Genomic DNA, 18,276 nt, shown 5'->3' with positions numbered 1-18,276 from the left:
GAGCGGTTTCCCCGGGGATCCCTAGCCGATCCGCTAAGCCTTAGATTGACCGTCCGTTGGCCACAAAACCAGGCGCTCGAGACGATTGTCACAAGAACCCAGCTAGAACCACCTTTACCGAGTTATGGGGTGGTCATGATGCCGAACTAGTTGAATACACCTAGATGGAAGCGATGAAGGGGCACAAATTGACGTTTTACACTAAGATGTGAAGAATACTATTATGCCTGATTCTGATTTGTATTTAAGAGGTTAAGGACTTCATGTTCTACCTTACTGAGAGAAAATGTCGGCTCTATCGGGCTGAAGAACTCGAATATTAGATTGAATTGAGGAGCCACTACCTCGAGGACTGGAGCATTAGAGATCAACGGTGGTCCATTACGCCCCCAAGTTGAGGCATCAGACCAGCCCGGCCGGGAAGGTCGGGGGAGATTTCAAGGCGCTGGGATCATGGAGCGTGGACCAAAGCTCCGGTGCTATTGTGACCCAAGCCGATATATGACCGCGAAGTTAGAGCCTCTATTTCGGTTTCAACTACAAGGTGTCAATGAGGTTGCTTCATCCTATGCTTGTTTAGAGTACTTGCACAGCGGGGGCGACATTTTGGCCCTGTCGCGTTACACAATTTGAAGTATGGAAATTTGAGACCCAGTCAGAGTGTCCAACTGGCCCATGACCACAGTTAGGTAAGTAAGGTATGTACCGAAGATGGAAGGCTAGCCAACAGTATGTACATCGGCGCGAGTGGGGTCGGACTCAAGCAGAATGGTTATCCCCGTATGTGCAATACACATGGTCACGAAGCCGGCCAGCAAGTAAGGCACTCCTCATGTCCGCAGATAGAGCAGTAACTAGAACATAGACCGGGGTTGTTGACGCTACCACAGTGGCAGCATGACCACCAACCGACCATACTGGGTATGGATCTGCCGCCCCTGGAGTAAGACACCTTCCCGAATGCGTGGGAATGAGCCCGGCTGTGCGTAGGCTCTTGCTGGGCAATGTCTTCCGCCACAAGCTCACTGCGAGCTGTTTCCGGGCTGGTCGCCTTCTGGTTGACCTCTGGTTGGTTGGGATCCGCCGGCTTCTGCAAACTGTCTAGCGTCTCCTGAACTTTCCTGATGTTGGCAATGTTCTCGGACACCATCAGGGTTGACTTATGCTGAGAGCCAAAGACATTGGCGTATCCATCGAGGGCACGTTGGTACATGTGCAATGCGTCTTCGATCTTTCCTTGGGATTCATAGACAGTGCCGAGATTATTAGCGGTGATGGTAGTTGATGTGTGGTGAGGACCGTGGAGCTTCTCGAAGCCAGCCATTGCTCTTTTGTACATTGCCTCTGCCCGGCCAAGTTCGTTAAGATTTGTATACAAAAGCCCCAGGTTGTTCAGTGTGTCAAGCGTGGAGGAGTGGGTTTTGCCCAAAGCGTTTTCGTAGCCTGTTAGTGCCATCTTGAGCATCTTTTCCGCCTCGGGCAGCTTGTTCATCCTTGTATAAAGGAAACCAAGAGTGTTGGCAGAGTCCAAGGTTGATACGTGTTTCCCGCCCAGAGTTTCCTGTCTCCCCGATAATGCACGTCGGCACGCTCTTTCCGCATCGTCGTATTTGCCTCGATTCGTATAAACAAGTCCGAGATTATTGACTGTCTCAAGGGTCCAACGATCGTCAGACCCTAACAGCCTTTCTCTGCCCATAAGGGCATGCTGATACGATTTCTCGGCTTCCCTGAGGCGCCCCTGACCTAGGAATAGACAGCCCAGGTTATGAACGGAATCGTAGACCTCAACCTTTTTAGGCACTGACCAAGTTTCCAGGAGGCGCAGCATCCGAGTAGCATGTGGCAGAAGCCGCTGCTGGTAATATGACTCTTCCCTCTCGCCCTCGATAGGTGGAGCGTGTCCCAGAGAGCCCAGTACTGTGGCCTTCAACGTGTCCAATTTCTCTGAACATTTAATGTCATCAGAGGCGTTTAGGCACCAGTCTTGGACAACCGGATGCATTGAATAACCACCGCCGCCCTCATTGGATTGCAGCATTGAGAAACTCAGCAAGGGCCTCATAGTGGCAACAAATGAGAGCTCAGTTAAGGTCACTGCCAAAAGCCAGTCAGGTGCATCGGGCAACTTAGCACCACCGCGCACAAGCTCGTACCAAATGTCATTGTTATCATAGACGGCAAGCAACGGAAGAAGGCGCGCAGCGGCTGGATGGGTGTCCTGAAGTTTCTCCAACGTGACCTTCCAGGTAACCAGTAGATTCCCGTGTGGATAGTTGGGGGAGGTGGTAGAGTCAGCCATGAGGTCACGCCACGAGGCCCTATAGTGTCGCAAGTATTGAGATATGCTCATCCCTGTTTGACAGATGTAGGAGCCCGCTAATGACAGGGCTAACGGTAGGCCACCAAGGCAGTCGGCAAGTTGCTGCATGTCTACATTGGCGAGTCAGAACGAGCTTTGCACACGGAGACTGAAAGCTGTACCTGGATTCAATTTTTGTTTATTCATCTGCGCAGTATCGTAGCACGAACTCCGGGACAGTAGTAACATAGAATCGTCCGGACTCAATCTTGGGATAGAGTATCCTTCGCCCAGTTCGGACAATTGTGGCCGTCGACTTGTAATGATGATAGAGCCCTGATCTGCCTTTGGGAAGAACTGTTCAATATTATATCCGTCTCCAAGGCCATTTGCATCCAAGACCGGGGGGTAATCGTCAACATTGTCGAAAATGATGAGCCATTGAAAGTTGCCATCTATCGAGAGCCAATTCAACATGACCTGTGCCCTTTGCTCTAGCTCAGCTTCGTCAGTCGTGGCAGCTGCAGTGAGTCCCTCGGCAACGCCCAAAGATGCTGACGCCATGGACCGGATGAGAGTGTCTTTGCTTTGAGCGTTGAACCAAAACACCGACGTAAAATCATTCTTGTGGATTCTCGCAAATCGGATGGCGAGCTGCGTCTTCCCCATGCCGCCCAGTCCATGCAATACGACAATCTTGCGCATTGGTGAGCTTAATGGCTGTAGTCGATCCCATAGAAGACTCAGATCCTCCTTACGTCCAATAAATTTCTCAATGGCAGGTACGTCCCGTAGATTCAACGGGACTCGGAACTTGCTTGCTGTCAATATACAAGGGCCATTAGCCGATCTGCGAATATGCAAAAATGCATAAATATCAATGAATAGGAGGCTGACATACCAGAATTGAACACAACATCGCTCGCCACCAGCGCTTGTTTGGTCCTATAGCCAGACACTACCAACAAGAGCTCTTTAGTAAATGCTGCCGCGGCGGCAGATGCATATCCCTGCCACGCCTTATTCTTGTGAGAATCCGCATAGTCACAGATTCCACGGATTACCAGGCTTGGGAAGGAATTCATCAGACCAGCAGCCTCCATTTCGACGCAGAGAGCACCCAGTTCTCTACCCAGTTTATCTCGGAGTTTCGCATCCTTGACCACTTGATTCCCGGAAGCGACCAGCCCGTAATGGATGATAGGGATATCAGGCCGGTTTCGAGTTGGGCGAGTGACGACCCTTGTACAATCGCAAGATGCGCAGGTGTCGGAGCTGGGATCGACGTGGCTATGCTCAGCCTCGTATAAACAATCCTTCTGGGTCGGTCGCTCAAAGGGGGATTGCCCCGGGGGTTCGGCTTGCAGCTGTGTCAGAATATGCGCGTACCGTCCTCGACTGGTGATGGAGTTGGCCTGAAGTTTTGAGAGGGCAGTTAAAAGTACCTGGGGTGGATGGTTAAGTATGCCTGTCCGCTTGACCCTGCCTTCGTGGGCTTTGCCAAAATCGTACTGCACCACTCCTGCATGTGTCGGCGTCGGTTTACTGACAACAATGTCCCCAAGTCGGATGTCCGCAGTGTCACTGGGGATTCCGCCTCCAATTCCAACCATCAGACCGAAACGAATAGAATGGAATGTTGACAGCAACCACATCGCGACCGCAGCGGCAGACGTTGATCCGTATATGCCACTCGGCAAGCACGCAATAACAATGTTGTGGTCACCAACTCGACCTAATGTATAGTTATTCAAATCATTCCGGGCGACAGGAAGGCATTCATGGACTTCGTCAAGAAGCGACTGTGCTGCTGCCATCTCGATCGGCAACGCGCATATCCAACCCACGGTGTAGTCGTCGTGCGACAGACGGATTTTGGCCGCCATGACGAAGCAATAACAGTCGGCCAGGTGGAAAATGAGTATTCATGGGGGTTTGGAGACCTTGATATCGTTCATCGAAGAAGAGTAGGGGTTCGAGAGAGGTGCTGGTAAGAAAGACTGAAGGTGCGCGGGGTAAGCAACCGGTACGAGGCTGAATTTCGAGCGGCATTCATGCATTTCCTGCACTCGTAAGTGGTCGATGCCCAATGGCCCCGACCGGGGTTGTCAGAGCGCAAGGCTATTCAGTCAGTAGACCAACTGTGGTAGCAGCGAGAAACATGGGAATATTTCGCGGGCAGCGCGGGAGTTGCCGATTTCCACGACGACCAAATTAGGAAAGAGCCACCCCCACCCGAAGACATCACGTGATGTCTCGAGGGTCTAACACGTTGTCCGCCCGTATCCGTAGAGTATAGGTAGATTACTCTCGCAGATGGCTGGGCTTTCGAAGGGGCCTTCAAGATCAGATTTTCTTTTCCCTGCTTCAACCATATGCCCTGGCTCTTCTTTCCATCGTCTGTTGGGTCTTACAAACACACCGATGATGACGATGATGATGATGATGATGATGCTCGCCGCACAGAGTTCTTGAAGTTTAGAGTCAACGGAGTACGGATACTGACGCCCACTGAGAAGAATCCTTTTGACAAACCTGCACTGCCGCACTGGGCTGTTAGTCGCCAGATCCTTTCGGTCGCACCAATGGGGGATCGAGTTGTCTATTGTTAGTTTGTCACTGGGGGCCATCGCCTAGACACAAATGGCATACCCAGCCGACATCATGACACTGGATATCTCACTCAGGATCATCCCTGCAAAATCATGGAGGTTGTCGTAGCCTCGCGAATTGCCAAATTTATCTCCCATGTTAAGCGCCAGCCTTGTCTCGACCCCTGCCCATAAAATGGCAGAAATGCCGATTCCCACCTTTGCAATGACTCTGTATCAACCAACTAACAATGTCGATTAATTGTTCCTCCGCCTGGCAGTGGGAGCACGCCAAAAATGGCAGCGTGGAGTTTGATGCCGACATTGTCGGTCCGGGGGTAGGTACTCCTGATATCCTCTTCAGTCGACTCTCACTGATAGCAACAGGTTATCGCCAGTTTTATTGCAGCTGCTCTGACTGCTCTGATCTCGCTTGTAGTCGCGTATGCTACGTTTTCAATCCCAACCGAGCTGATCAATGACATCGACGGGGTCATCGCTCGCGGTCTTCGCGCCACCTTTACCTTCCTGCGCACTCTCGTACACATACCGAGCATCGCAAAGACAGAAGGTGAAGAGGCCCGAGATGAACGCATCAAAGTCTTCCAGACCTTTATGCTGTCAATCAGCGATCAAGTCCTTGTGTCCGAAATGGCCATTTTGATAGCCACATTTGCCAAATACGAGGATATCACGATCTACTCGGTCAACGTGATAGTAGCCCTTGGCTGTCTTGCATCAACGGTCCATCTCGCCATGATGCCCCTCCTGGTCCGGCAAATGCGAAAACATCGCGTCATCAAAGCGTCGAGATCTATCTCAATGGTTATCGCAGCTATCTTGCTAGTCGTACTTCTAATCTTTCAAATCAACGACACCTGGGGCGACGGAACGCACATCTACTTCCGGTGCGCGCTTCACGACTGGAAGAAGGACAGTTATTATTTGGCCGCCAACTGGATAGGTTTCGCAGTCCAGCTGCTAGTCCCAATCTTCATCATCTACGCCAACTACGAAATCATCCGCCTCCTCTACTCCAGAAGGCCAGATGGCGAGCCAGAGAGTGCCAGGGAAGATCCTGCGACAGCCAATCCAACAAGAAGGCGCAATCGTGTTTCTCGCATGTATAACCAATTCTCAGAGATGCGCACATACTCCCAACAATCCCAGATGCGAAGATTCTGGGCACGGCATAAAGCTCGCACGGTTATACAAAAGAATTTGAGCCTAAAGGAGCAAAGACAGGAGGCATTCTTTATAGCCCAAACCTGGGTCTTCCATGAATGCCAGGAGTCCTTCTTCTGGAGAATTCTTTGGCTCCTCTCCGGAAATCTGTATGGCCTTTTTGATGTTCTGAGTGCTAGATCCAACTCAGATGGCATCTCGGGCGACCGTGACAGTATGGGTTATGGCCAGATTGTGCCCCTGGTCCTTTTGATCCTCCCCATATTTGCGGTGATCCAGAGTATATATGGTTCTTGTGCTCTACCTCACTAACTGTGGTCTTACTGACGTGGTAGCAGATTATCGCGATCGTATCAAAGACTCACGGGAGCAAACGGACTCAACAGAGGAACATCCGACACCATCGGAGGATACACCCCATACTATAACCACTCATTCCCAAATGGGCCTTGTTCGTGTCCACACCGCAGACTATACCGGCACATTGTCACGCTCAGCAACCATCGCAACGGCACCAGGCCCCTCGAGCTCAGTCCGCCGCCGGCAAACTGGACTCTCCAACGGCAACAGCCCAAGGCTCAACGACGAGATCATGATGACGGTGTTCTCGTCTCCCACTTTACCCCCTCCCGAAGACGAAGTGTACACCCGAACTGGCGTGGACAGATCTTTACGGCAGTGGGCACTTCACGACAAGTACGAGGAGATGCCATTTGTATCGGTATCTGCCCTCATTCATTCGGTCTTCATGCTCCTCTTTGTTAGTATATACGGTTGGGGTATGACGACCGGCTACTATCACCTGGTGCTTACGCTGAATATGATTCTGATTATTATCATGGCTCTGAGGGTCTCCGGCTCGGTCTATTTCTGGATGTTCGGTCGAAAGCACAAGGATCTGTTTCGGGAGGATCATCTGGCGTCTCGGGAAGGGCAAGCGACTGCCGATCATAGTCAGAGGATGATGTATGCTCATGGTGCCGAGGCGGCGGCTGAAGAGGACGAGGAATAACTGGCATCTATGTGATTGCCATGCGGGTCTCGCCTCCCTTGAGCTCCTGCATAGGTAACAAAGTTTCCTTTCTAGTTCGCTTGAGGGGCTGCTTCCAATGTTCACGCAACGGGCAACTACACTAAACTACACGATCCTTCATCGGACCAGGAGACGATAAACTGCTTTGTCGAGGACACAGTTCAGGGAGCTCTCACTTCGACCTCATACTTGCGACAATCAAGAAACAGCAAGCCGACGTATATCAATTGGGCAGATCGACTCTCTTCCTCCTTAACACCTGCAACTTCTTCCTTTACCTCTATTGTTTCAACTCCAACTGGCGCTCTTATTTTCCTTACTACGACCTTGGCTATTGACGATATCCACCTCACACGCCAATTATATAGATGCCATTGTTTGAATCATCACGCCTGGATACCCGCAGACCCACCAACTACAACCAGTGGATTCAGTGCCACCAAATCTCGCTGCACCAAGAACGCACGCATGGCATCGACAAGTCCCTGGCAGCGAGCCGGTCTAAAACGCCTCTTAGAGGATGAAGACAACCTCGTCGATGATCCGGTCCGGAAGAGACTGAAGATGGAAATTGACTTCGAGGTGCGACAACTGATCATCCCAGCCAACGGGCATTGTTCGGTGAAACGTATGTCCCACCACCATTAAACCATAAGACCAAAAGAATTAACATAACCTTGCAGACGAGTACTCCGTATACGTCGACGAATACAAACATCCCTGGGACGCGAAGCTTGTCCACAGCGTCGCCGGAGCAAAAGATAACGACTTTTATCACCTGCAATTGCTGATACACAAATCAAGACAGAAGTACATCACATGGGTAGGGCAGGGCCTGATAGGGCAGCAGCCCAGGGAGTTCAAGCCCAAGCCGACATCAGATCTTATCAAGGGCAAGGCAGAATTCGAGAAGAAGTTCATGACTCAGACCGGCTATTCCTGGTGGGAGCGGTTTCAACCACCAGCCTCCAGCTCCGGCAAGGGCTTCCGCTTTATACCACCGAGCTATGTGGTTCGCAATCAGTTTGACCCCCCATTCAACTTTGAGAGTGCCAGAAATATTGCCTATAACATTCCGCTACCGGAATGCACATTGCCTGCTGCGATTCAAGGGGTAATGGCGCTTATTCTGGACAAGAGTCAGCTTTTAGCCGGAACAGTTGATTATGATGCTCAGAAACTGCCACTCGGGGTCTTGAACACTCAAACTCTGGTCAGCGGATGGCGAGTCCTGAACGAGTTGGAAAATTCACTCGATAGCGTGCAAGCTTCGGCAATGACTCCTGCGGCCCTCAGCAGTCAGTACTACAGTATCATCCCCCATGTCTTTGGATATACATACACCCCGGTGATCAGCACACGAACTCAGATTGTAACAGAAAGAAAACTTCTGGAGGAACTCTTCAATGCATTAACTGCAAGAGACATCATTGACGGCCCGAAGAGCGATTACACACATCCCCTTGAGGTTGGACTCCGGAAATTGAAGCTGAAACAATTCCAGGTTTGTAAGTACACCTTATCAGTCTTATCCCAGTTAAGACAACCCTGACACCTTCCAGTAAATCACAATTCCAACGAATTCCTCCAGATCGAAGCCTATTACACCAGTACAATCAATCCGCACAGTGGCACTCTCTACAAGGTACGATTGTAGCATGCACACACTAAGTTCTTCCTTGCTCTCAAAATCCATCTAACACCCAGCAGATCATCGACATCTTCCACATCGAACGCCCCAGAGAAGAAAGCCGGTACACCAACTCACTCTACTCGCGCCACCCCCAAAGCAACAGACGCCTCTTGTGGCACGGATCCAAAACAGTCAACTTCGCCAGTATCCTCAGCGGCGGTCTCCGCATCCAGCCTAAGGGCATCGCGCGCCGTGGCACAACACTCGGGAAGGGCGTCTACTTCTCCGATAATGCCTGGGTCTCGCTGCAGTACTGCGCGGCCGCAACTGTGCCACCAACAGACACAGACACAGCGCTGCTGCTCCTAGCCGATGTTGAGCTGGGCGAGTCGCAGGTGCTTACTGGAGCTAGCCCGCTTCTACGGCCTGGCTTCAAGCCCACGACGGACTCCACGCTGTGGAACCAGTCGAATTACGCCATCACCACGTTCCAGGACGGGGAGCATATTCATCCGCGTCTGGCAGGAGTGAAGGTGCCGTATCGGCGATGGCCAGAGCAGGTTCTTTATTATTGGCCAACTGAGTATGCGGTTTATAATCTTGCGCAGATTCGGCTGAGGTATCTTGTTTTTGTGAAGAGGGGCTAGATATTGGGATCAGAACGTTTGTGATGCGCGATAAATCTACGCCTCCCGGGTGGCAGCTAGCCTTCTTTTCCAATGATAGTGCCGGTTTGATTACAGCAAGACGAGGAATTGCTGCATTGGTTTGGGCATTTGAGGGTAGCGATTGGCGATTATTGGTTCATTGCATGTGCCCAGGCTCCAGGCGTTTCCGATTCCAGTAATGCCCTAGACCAAGCGATTGACAGGCTACAATTTAGACCAGATGGTATTCAATTTGTTATCCACGCTCGATTTGTCTTCCAAGTCACGGTGTAAAGCAGGAATATCTACTAACTGACTTACACTTGGATATTTGCTGCCTCTGGGTCTTTCCTTATATTAGTACAGCCACTACTTGCTTGGGCCTTTCTCTTCTTCGTCTCATGCCTGAGTGTACTTGAACCTGCACATGAAATTGAGGCATGCCCTTCCCTGCCCTCCAGGTTTCCTAAGGACAGCCCAACAGCGCACACTCCGACCTAATGGCACTGCAACGCACTTTGCTCTATAGATCTACTATGCCTTGTGCTATTCCATTTGGTAAGTGTCTGTTTCGTTGCTGGGGTCAGCTCCTTTGCCCGTAGAACCTCATGGAATGTTTGCACTTATCGATAACTTCTTTGAGGTAGATGTCGGCTAAAAATTGTCCAAAGGAAACTGGCTGCATCTAACAAACATTACAATCAGAAACTCCCACCATGCTCTGTCGTAGTCTCCTGCGTTCTCCTTTCCCGTCGTCTTCGCTTCCTCCCACGCTCCATCGTTGCCCAACATTTCCAGCTACGCTCTGGTATTCGTCACGATATCACTGTGAACCTATTACTCCCGTGCTTGTACATTCTTCATCAGGATTTCCTATCACGAGACCAAGATGGAAAAGCAAAGACGGAACGCGCCCTAGGGCCGTCACAATTCATCGTGCAGCTGCGTCCGATCAAGAGTGTGAGCTAACTCCCGGACAAGTTGATATGCTTGCGCTTTACTTTGAATATCTGACGCGGATGGTATGTTATTTTTGCCCTTAATAATAATTGTGGTTGGGGTGGCTTTACATCAGGGTTTGGGGAGGTTTTTAACACGAGTGCTAGGACTGTGAAACTAATTGGAGCCGTACTCTGGAGTTTACAATGGCTCGGGATTTCATTCTTATTCTTGGTGCGAGGGTCGGGGGCTGGCCCAGTGCCATGGATCGCATGGAGGCGAAGGCAATGTATTTTTCTTCGGTGATCCTCATGCGGTGAGAGTCCACCCTACCTAGGTAGGTAGGAAGGAGATCTAGTAAGAGATGCAGGTCCTTTCTTAACATTTTCCATTTTGTGTTTATTCTGGCAGGAGTGCGTGTTTCTTTGTGTCAGGGCGAAGAATGTCTAGTTCTTCCTAAAAGGACAATTACGGAGTGGTAAAGCATTCAGGTAATAGATATGTTATGGCAAGATCCATTTCTCTATAGTACCCCTCTTCATGTTCCAAAGTTACATCTAGATATCACAGCTTGGCTTTTGTGAAAGTTGTGGCACAAATTCTTAAACCTTAATAACAGGGAGTTGTTCAGACAGACACACTCTCCAGCTGGTTCAGCCAATTTGCACGACATCTGCCTAGCTGCAGACTATTCCTGCAGTATATTGCGCAGCCATGGTGCATTGACCTTAAGTAAGGGGGGTCGGCCTTGGCCAGAGCATCCATAGATGCGTAACAATGCCTTGATTTTGACTAGCTTGTCACAGGATCTCAAAGGGATAAAGTCGTCCTTCATGGAATTTTTTTTACAAATGCGCCTCGAGATTGGGGCCAATAGGCCAATGCGCGCAAGTTGACACATTCAGCAATGACCAAAAACACCTTGGATCTATCATGCTTAAGGACATGTCTGTGTAGACTTAGCGTGAAAGAGTGGTTGGGCCAAGGGGTAAAACAGCTAAGCCCTTCTATCCTCACACTGGCTATTCAGATATGCCCTAAAAAGACTAGCTACCTATAACTGCTTCACTGACATGATGTGGCGATATGCGCATGTCCTACCACTCCCAGACTTGCAGATTCATACAACAGACAAACGGCAGTTGTCCGCGACTTGACTTTCTTATAATAATCCCGTTCGCTCTACGCCAAATCACAAAAAGTTATGGATAAACCTAAAAACCACCGCCAGATTGTAGTTGATAAACCCAACCGCCCCATTGACCCACTGCATCCGCTCCTTCGAACATGGATGTCCAGCCAACACCATGCTTTGGGTATTGAATTTTTCAAATTCGTGATCACCTGTAGGAGGAATACCGACCCACCTCTCAGTCTACACTAATCCACCTGGAGCCAATGTCGAGGTAGAAAATTTTTACTTCATAGTTTCATAACTAAACTAGCTATCATTGCTGGCTAAATTCCCTCTAAGAACCCTTTCTCTGCATCCTTTCCTATATCTTGCATTATCAATGGCTTTGTATTCCACACTTGCGCACCTCTCTACCAGTCCGAGATCTACAAATAAACACTCTGAAGCAAACAACTGCTTGTTATAACGATAATAATAAAGCACTAATATGGTGTGCGTATCACCCCACCCCGGCATCAAAACACCCATTCTCCAAAGAAAAAAAGAAAGAAAAAAGAAAAAGGCACCCGGCCACCACCTCCAAAACAAAAGAAAAGACCAAAAGAATATCTCCCAGCCGTTCTTTACCCGTGTTTCATGGTTGGAAGACAACAGGCAGGTATCTCCCACCTGCCGCATGATAAAGCACATTGTTGATGGGACTTAAAATACAAACCTTAATGCCTCTTGGGCATTATGAGAACAATGCACACAGTATCCAGCAGCAAAGAACCTGAAAACCATTTTTCCTCAATATTGTTACAAATAAACAAAGCACTGGCATTCCTTGAGTGATGTTGAAAGCCCATTTATCCAAGTGCAATCCTGAAATCAAGTCGAAGCCTTGGAGTCAGGATAAATACTGCTACTAGACCCCCTTCTTCGAATTCCATCACCATTGACTTCCGATATCTTCACACTACTCCAACTGTTATTCAACATACCTACCCAGCATACCATCATAAAACCAACAGCCCATCCTTTAGGTACTGGTATCATAACTGACTATCCACTAGGACCACAAGATGCCTTCTTCAAAGATCACCAACCGCGTATCAACCGCCGCTTCCCCACGCTCAGGTTGGACTCTCATCAGCGCCCTGATCAAATTGTATGATGCGATTGAGGCAAAGAAAGGTTGTCAGTTGACGCCCGAGGAGGTTAAGGCTCTTTACGAATACATGGAGGGTTTTAATGAGCATTAGGTTTACGAAGATCTCTTCTTTGAGCTGGTAAGCTCGGCGCTATTGGTGCTGACTTGGCGTAGGTTTTAGTATGGAGAGGAGGACCTGTGAAGGAGGTGATGAGGGATTGAACGGAGACGGGGATTGGGAAATTGTTAGTAGGTGGATATAATAAACACCAATCAATGCGACTATGGATAATCTGGTTTAACGGGATGCAATTTTAACCAACATTAGGAAATCGGTTTCAGCTACCATAGTATACTAATGACACAGCTTGAGGTCTTATCAAACCCAGGTAGGCACAATGATATGGCCTCGGGACACTGCCATGTGAGTCGGGGTGGCTATTCTGAAGTTCTCGTAGGTCGAATAGTGAGGTTAATGCTCGCACGTACAATCATTCAGCACCCCGACCTAGCGCCAGGGTACACCATGCGGAAGGCCCGGAGCTGGGAAGTAAAGTACTTACCAGATTAGACCCTTTACCGTGACTACATCCATGTACATCACGGTTTCCCTATCCGACCTTAGGCGCCGTTTAATGCATCTTTCACGAATCACAAATAGTGGAATGGGCCATTGTTGAGATAATATCTACGTCAAAGGCAACCATTGTGCCCGATTTTTGTAACAGGGAGAAGGGCGGGAGGTTCTTGGAGAAAATATATGGTAGTTTAAATCGTCTCAACGGGTTCAAAGAAACGCATGAAAGATTCTTCGGAGCCCTTCTCCTCATTGTCCTAAGATGTCTTCCTTCTTCAGGGAGAGGCTGAAGTTGCATGGAAGATAAATGCCCCGGCTACACCCGATTCTGTGCACCTTGCCTTATACTGCCTTCCAGCAGGCTGTAAGCACAAACAAAATCTTCCCATTACTCCCCTTTTTAACCACCATAGCAGCTTCAACAAGGAAAATGTCATGGGGTCGCAGAAACAGGAGCAATCCCACTCCCAATTCCAATCCCAACCCCGCTTCCCCATTCGATCTCCTCGAAGTGCACAACTGGGCGATAGACTTCACGGCCGCCGTGGCTCATATCCATCTTGCAGCTGGGCTCCAGCAGGTCTGCGATCTAACCCCGGAGCAGGTCAACGGGCTTGCTTCGTATTTTCTGTGTCCGAAATGCTTGGTATGTTTTTTTTTCCCCTATTTAGTATTGGAGGTTGTTAGTTTTGGACGAGGACTTTCAGAAGTACTAACGATCTTGGTAGTTTGAGGAAGTGTACTGGACTGTTGCTATCGAGTTCATCGGTGCCCGAGAGGCGATTGTGAGAGCCAGTGAGAGCGGCAGGGGGCACCGCTTGGAGGTTCGGGAGGTGCAGGCCATGTCGCGTTTCTTCCGTGTTAGGAATTCGTTGTCGAACCGTCCTTTATATGCAGAACCCTAGGCATACTGTGCTAAAAGGGATATGATATGCGGTAGAATCTCCATATTCAACTAATATATACAACACTTTCCCAAGCAGTATTCCGCTCCAACTTGTGTTCAATATGTGTAAAATTCCCTGGTGATGCTGTAGGGAGAGCTGAACGTGATACCACGTGTCCTCGCTCTAACAATGCCCTCTCTGAACTAGGTAGAACTACTCGTACCCGTATACTCCATGACTACCTAGGTGCGATAGATGACTAGTCACATAATTTTTACGCATAACTGGGACAGATGGTCGAGCACCAATCAAGCCAATGTAATAGGACGCCTGACCATGCACCTTAGGTAGGAACCGGCAAATGTGCACAGGCTCAAACTCTTAGCTGTTCTACCCATGTGGTACAAGCCAACCTTGGAAGCCCCTTTGTCTATAGAAAGTCGCGACCCTTCTAGAATCCCAGAGCAGCTTCAGTCAAATCCATGTCGTCTGCCCAGCCCTCTCTTCTCTCTTACACAGACAGACAGCACTATCTCAGCATCAGCTTCCCAGTGCCCAGCTTTTGATGCTCTTCATTTGAAATCTATATAGTACCAGCTCCCGCCACACCGATCAGTTACATCCTCTTCTGCTATCAACGCGCACGCGAATACAGCTACTCTAGCCACACGTGCAACAGTCATCCACTACACACAACCTCCAGCTGAAGCCTTTCCTTCATACCATACCTAATCAAAATGCGTCCTCCGTCCATACCTCTCAATCAGAATACTCAAACCACCCGCAATGCACAAACAAATTAACAAACCCGCCGCCGCCGTCGTCGTCATCGTCGGCATGCAGCTGCCTCCGCAACAGCCCGAACCCAAACCACTGCAACTGCAGCCTCCAACAGCCCGGGCAGCAGTAACCGCAACCGACTCTAGATCCAGACCAGCCATTCGAATGAGAACGCCAGCGGGAACGTAAATAGCACCCGCAACGAGCATAACGACAACCACAGCCAAGCCCAAGCCGAACCAAACACCCACACTCACAACCAGTCACGCCCATCCCGCCAATGACTCCGATGCCCACGCAGACGCTCACACATGCGGCCTGATGGCAGTAGACTGGGCGGTAAATCTAATTGCGGCGCTGGGGATCATTCGGACGGCGTCGGATTCGGGGCGGCGGTGTACGCTGTCGTGGAGGCAGGCGAATGCCTTGCTTTCGTATTTGGATGCCATGGCTGTGCGGAGGCAGCGTGAGTGGTTAAGTACCATAGGGTTTACGCGGGGGCTTCGGTGGACGTGGTATACTGACTTGGGTGTTTCCTGTAAAACGAGCGAGGGGACGAGGGTGATAGTGAGACTGTTGAGGATCGGCATGGAGGGCAGTAAGGGCTCAATATATAGAACTGACTGCCCAGGATATGTTGGAATCGAATGTGGTGATTTTAGGGATGGGCATGAGGCTATGGTATGCGTTGACAGCAAGGTTGAGAAATGCACATGGTCAGACGCCCTGCGGAGTGTGTGAGACAATAACTGGACTCAGGTACGCAGTCCAGGCTACGTTCGAATTGACTCTTTACTCTCCGAGACACTGTTCCAAGCCTCCTCTACTACCTTAGACATGGTTTCATGTTTGTCCTAACCGCAGACACACTGTTCCAGCCGTAGCCGGGTACCCGAGACACTGTTTCTACCCTATTCTGACCTTATAAGACGCCGTTCTGAGTTGAAGTCGACCATACAAGGCATCTCCGCGCTCTGTCTTAAGCACAACCAAACCAAAACAATGCTTAACCAGACGCCTAATCCAGCATGCCGTCGGAAGTACCCCAACACCATCCAACCCGCGCGAAGTACCTATTGATATGAGCATGACATACGGTAGGGCACTGCGGCCGCAAGTGTTCGTCAGGCTTCACGGGAACAGCGCCTGTATCCATGACTATAGATCCTGTGTTCTCACATTCAAGATACCGACTGGCAGTCTCCAAAATTCACCACCACCACTCCTCACGCGAACGAGTGCTCATATCTTACTCCTCCAATCCCACTTATAACCCAAACAAGCCCACCTAGCAACCACAAAAAGCAACACGGCAACGATTAGCATAACCCCCAAATACACAACAACCATATGCGCCCCGATCTTCTCCAGCATCTCTCCGCCGATCGGGATACAGATAAGCGTCCTAGACTCGTCAGCAATCCAACCCACAAACCCACAAACCCCCATTATGGAGCATGATGGAAAAGGGGACAGCATACGCAAACGCAACAAGCCCATACAACGTCCCAAAGCGCATCCCCGTCTCCTTGGCAGGCGAAATCTGCCTCACACAAACAGGCGCCAGACAAATAAACGACCCGGAGACGAACCCGTACGTCGCGCAGAAGATGTACAGCCCCGGCAGGGAGTTGCTGAAGGGGTACAAGATTGCGAAGATGAGGATTATGGCGAGGGCGACGAGGAGGATTAGCACGTTCAGTCGCCCGTATTTGTCGGCCACGCGCCCGCTTACGAGGCGGCCGAGGGAGTTGCAGCTATAAGTACCTGTCAGAACGTGGACAGGTTTTGGATGATGGGAATAGGGGAGGGGGTCGTACACGTTCAGCACAACGAGGAGGTTCACGCTCGATGCGGTGCTGAAACCTTGTGCCACGACGTAGGAAGGTAGGATACCGAGGAGACCGAAGACGACGAGCTCGAGACCTACTCAGTACACAACAATGTCAGCAAACCCATCCATGTCCCAAGCAACACATCCCAAACCTAGGAAGGCAGACATACAAAACGTCGCCGCACTCAACCAACTAAACCTCGCATCCCGAAAACACCTAATATCAAACGCGGCCTTGGGCCTCCCATTCCGCGGCAGACGGCTCTTAACCAGGAATGTGGCCGATCCACAGAGGACAAAAACCACCAGCGCCGTGACTCGCATCCCCCACTTAAAGCCTACACTCGCCCAGGTTTCCCTCAGGATATACGGGAACACGACACCTCCTAACCCCGCACCCGCCATCGCCGTCCCGATCGCCATACCCGCGCGCGCGTAGAACCAGTGCGGGATGCAGGACATGCCGACGTTGGAAATTACGGCGGCGCCAATTCCCGAGACGATTCCGAAGCAGACAATGAAGTGCCAGTAGGCTGTGCACTGCGCCGTCAGCAGGACGCCGAGGGAATAGATTGCTGTGCCGGTGGCGACGAGTTCCTTGGGTCCGTAGGCGTCGAAGAGAGGCCCGACGAAGACGCCGAGGATGAGAGAGACGAAGGTGAAGACTCCTGAGATCCAGCCAACGTCCCGGGTGGAATAGGACGACAGCTGGTGGGTTTCGAGGTAGGATTGCAGCACGCCGACGCTGTTCATTAGGCCGTAGGAGGCCATGAGGAGGAAGAACGAGCCCAGCACTACGAGCCAGGAGCGGACGCCGCCGTCGGGGAAGTCATCGTCGTTATTATTTGGGTCGACGAGGGGTGTACTTGGTTCTGTGGGTGCGTATGAGGGTGAAGATTCGAAGGGGGTTGTCGGGCGCTCGCGGTTAATGGTTCGCGAGGGCTCGGCGAGCTCGTAGCCTGAGCTTGTGTTTGTGACATGGAGATGGGGGGCTTTGGCGTCCATTGCTCTGCTAGCCAGCTTCAATGTGATTGATTGCGATGCGAGGTGGTCGAGGGTGTCAAACGGCCTGAAATATTTACGTCGTGGTGAGTCACAAGACGATCATTGCGGTGTTGCAGTAGGCAGGTCGCAGTGGCAGCGGCTGCAATCAGTCTTCTGCACGCCCTACAGTCATCCCGATCAGGCCGAGTGCAAACTCCGATTGGAAGGGGTCTCCAACCCTTTTTTGGGTGCGCAAGAACCTTGGAAGGCGTCCCCGATCCCGACATGTCGGACCCTGCTCCGACCCTCCACAATCCTTCAAAGCCTGTTCTAGACTCGCTGATCTGGCGGATTGAACCTGATCCTGCGGATTTTATTGGACGGCTTGACCGACTTGACGATTGCTATAGATCACAAGGCCGATCCTGAATGGCGGTGATCCTAAGATGGTCAATCGAGTTCACACAAACCCCCCGGGCCAGTCCTAACTCAGCTTCTAGGTAGTGGGGCGGAAGGCACACACTCTATTTTTTTCGACTCCACTTCCATACAACGATTGTCGGACAAAAATCCGATGCTGGTGGTTTGCTTGCTTGCGATTCGCTTGGATGCCGATT

The 18,276-nt window shown here is 50.5% G+C and overlaps 4 protein-coding genes across 4 annotated transcripts; 2 read left to right on the top strand and 2 right to left on the bottom strand.

Moving 5' to 3' along the window:
• Nucleotides 1-799: 799 nt before the first annotated feature.
• BDW74DRAFT_174775 (uncharacterized protein) lies at nt 800-4,188 on the bottom strand (the record flags this gene model as incomplete). Its single annotated transcript, XM_073728120.1, has 3 exons — nt 800-2,433; nt 2,485-3,123; nt 3,204-4,188. 3 exons carry the CDS (start codon nt 4,186-4,188, stop codon nt 800-802), a joined length of 3,258 nt encoding a protein of 1,085 aa, XP_073588297.1.
• A 956-nt stretch (nt 4,189-5,144) lies between these two features.
• BDW74DRAFT_174774 (G-protein coupled receptor) lies at nt 5,145-7,090 on the top strand (the record flags this gene model as incomplete). The annotated part of the gene is made up of 3 exons (XM_073728119.1): nt 5,145-5,231; nt 5,281-6,358; nt 6,417-7,090. 3 exons carry the CDS (start codon nt 5,145-5,147, stop codon nt 7,088-7,090), a joined length of 1,839 nt encoding a protein of 612 aa, XP_073588296.1.
• A 489-nt stretch (nt 7,091-7,579) lies between these two features.
• BDW74DRAFT_174773 (poly polymerase catalytic domain-containing protein) lies at nt 7,580-9,391 on the top strand (the record flags this gene model as incomplete). Its single annotated transcript, XM_073728118.1, has 4 exons — nt 7,580-7,739; nt 7,795-8,619; nt 8,674-8,756; nt 8,822-9,391. 4 exons carry the CDS (start codon nt 7,580-7,582, stop codon nt 9,389-9,391), a joined length of 1,638 nt encoding a protein of 545 aa, XP_073588295.1.
• Nucleotides 9,392-15,763: 6,372 nt separating this feature from the next.
• On the bottom strand, nt 15,764-17,709 carry BDW74DRAFT_187630 (MCT family MFS transporter). The gene is made up of 4 exons (XM_073731527.1): nt 16,846-17,709; nt 16,662-16,767; nt 16,323-16,598; nt 15,764-16,246 (listed from the first exon to the last, which is right to left on the bottom strand). Exons 1-4 carry the CDS (start codon nt 17,678-17,680, stop codon nt 16,084-16,086), a joined length of 1,380 nt encoding a protein of 459 aa, XP_073588294.1. The 5' UTR covers nt 17,681-17,709; the 3' UTR covers nt 15,764-16,083.
• Between the last annotated feature and the right edge of the window lie 567 nt (nt 17,710-18,276).

Source organism: Aspergillus multicolor, assembly GCF_047715735.1.
Source record: "Aspergillus multicolor strain CBS 133.54 unplaced genomic scaffold BDW74scaffold_3, whole genome shotgun sequence".
Taxonomy (NCBI): Eukaryota; Fungi; Ascomycota; class Eurotiomycetes; order Eurotiales; family Aspergillaceae; genus Aspergillus; species Aspergillus multicolor.
This window is presented reverse-complemented; position numbering and strand designations above follow the sequence as displayed.

Bases quoted from the DNA above. Each gene is read 5' to 3' on its own strand.
- BDW74DRAFT_187630 (XM_073731527.1), bottom strand. From the start codon at position 17,680: ATGGACGCCAAAGCCCCCCATCTCCATGTCACAAACACAAGCTCAGGC. The intron at 16,768-16,845 runs GTATGTCTGCCT...TGTACTGAGTAG, and splicing joins GTTGAGTGCGGCGACGTTTT to GTCTCGAGCTCGTCGTCTTC. The intron at 16,599-16,661 runs GTACGACCCCCT...AGGTACTTATAG, and splicing joins CTCCTCGTTGTGCTGAACGT to CTGCAACTCCCTCGGCCGCC.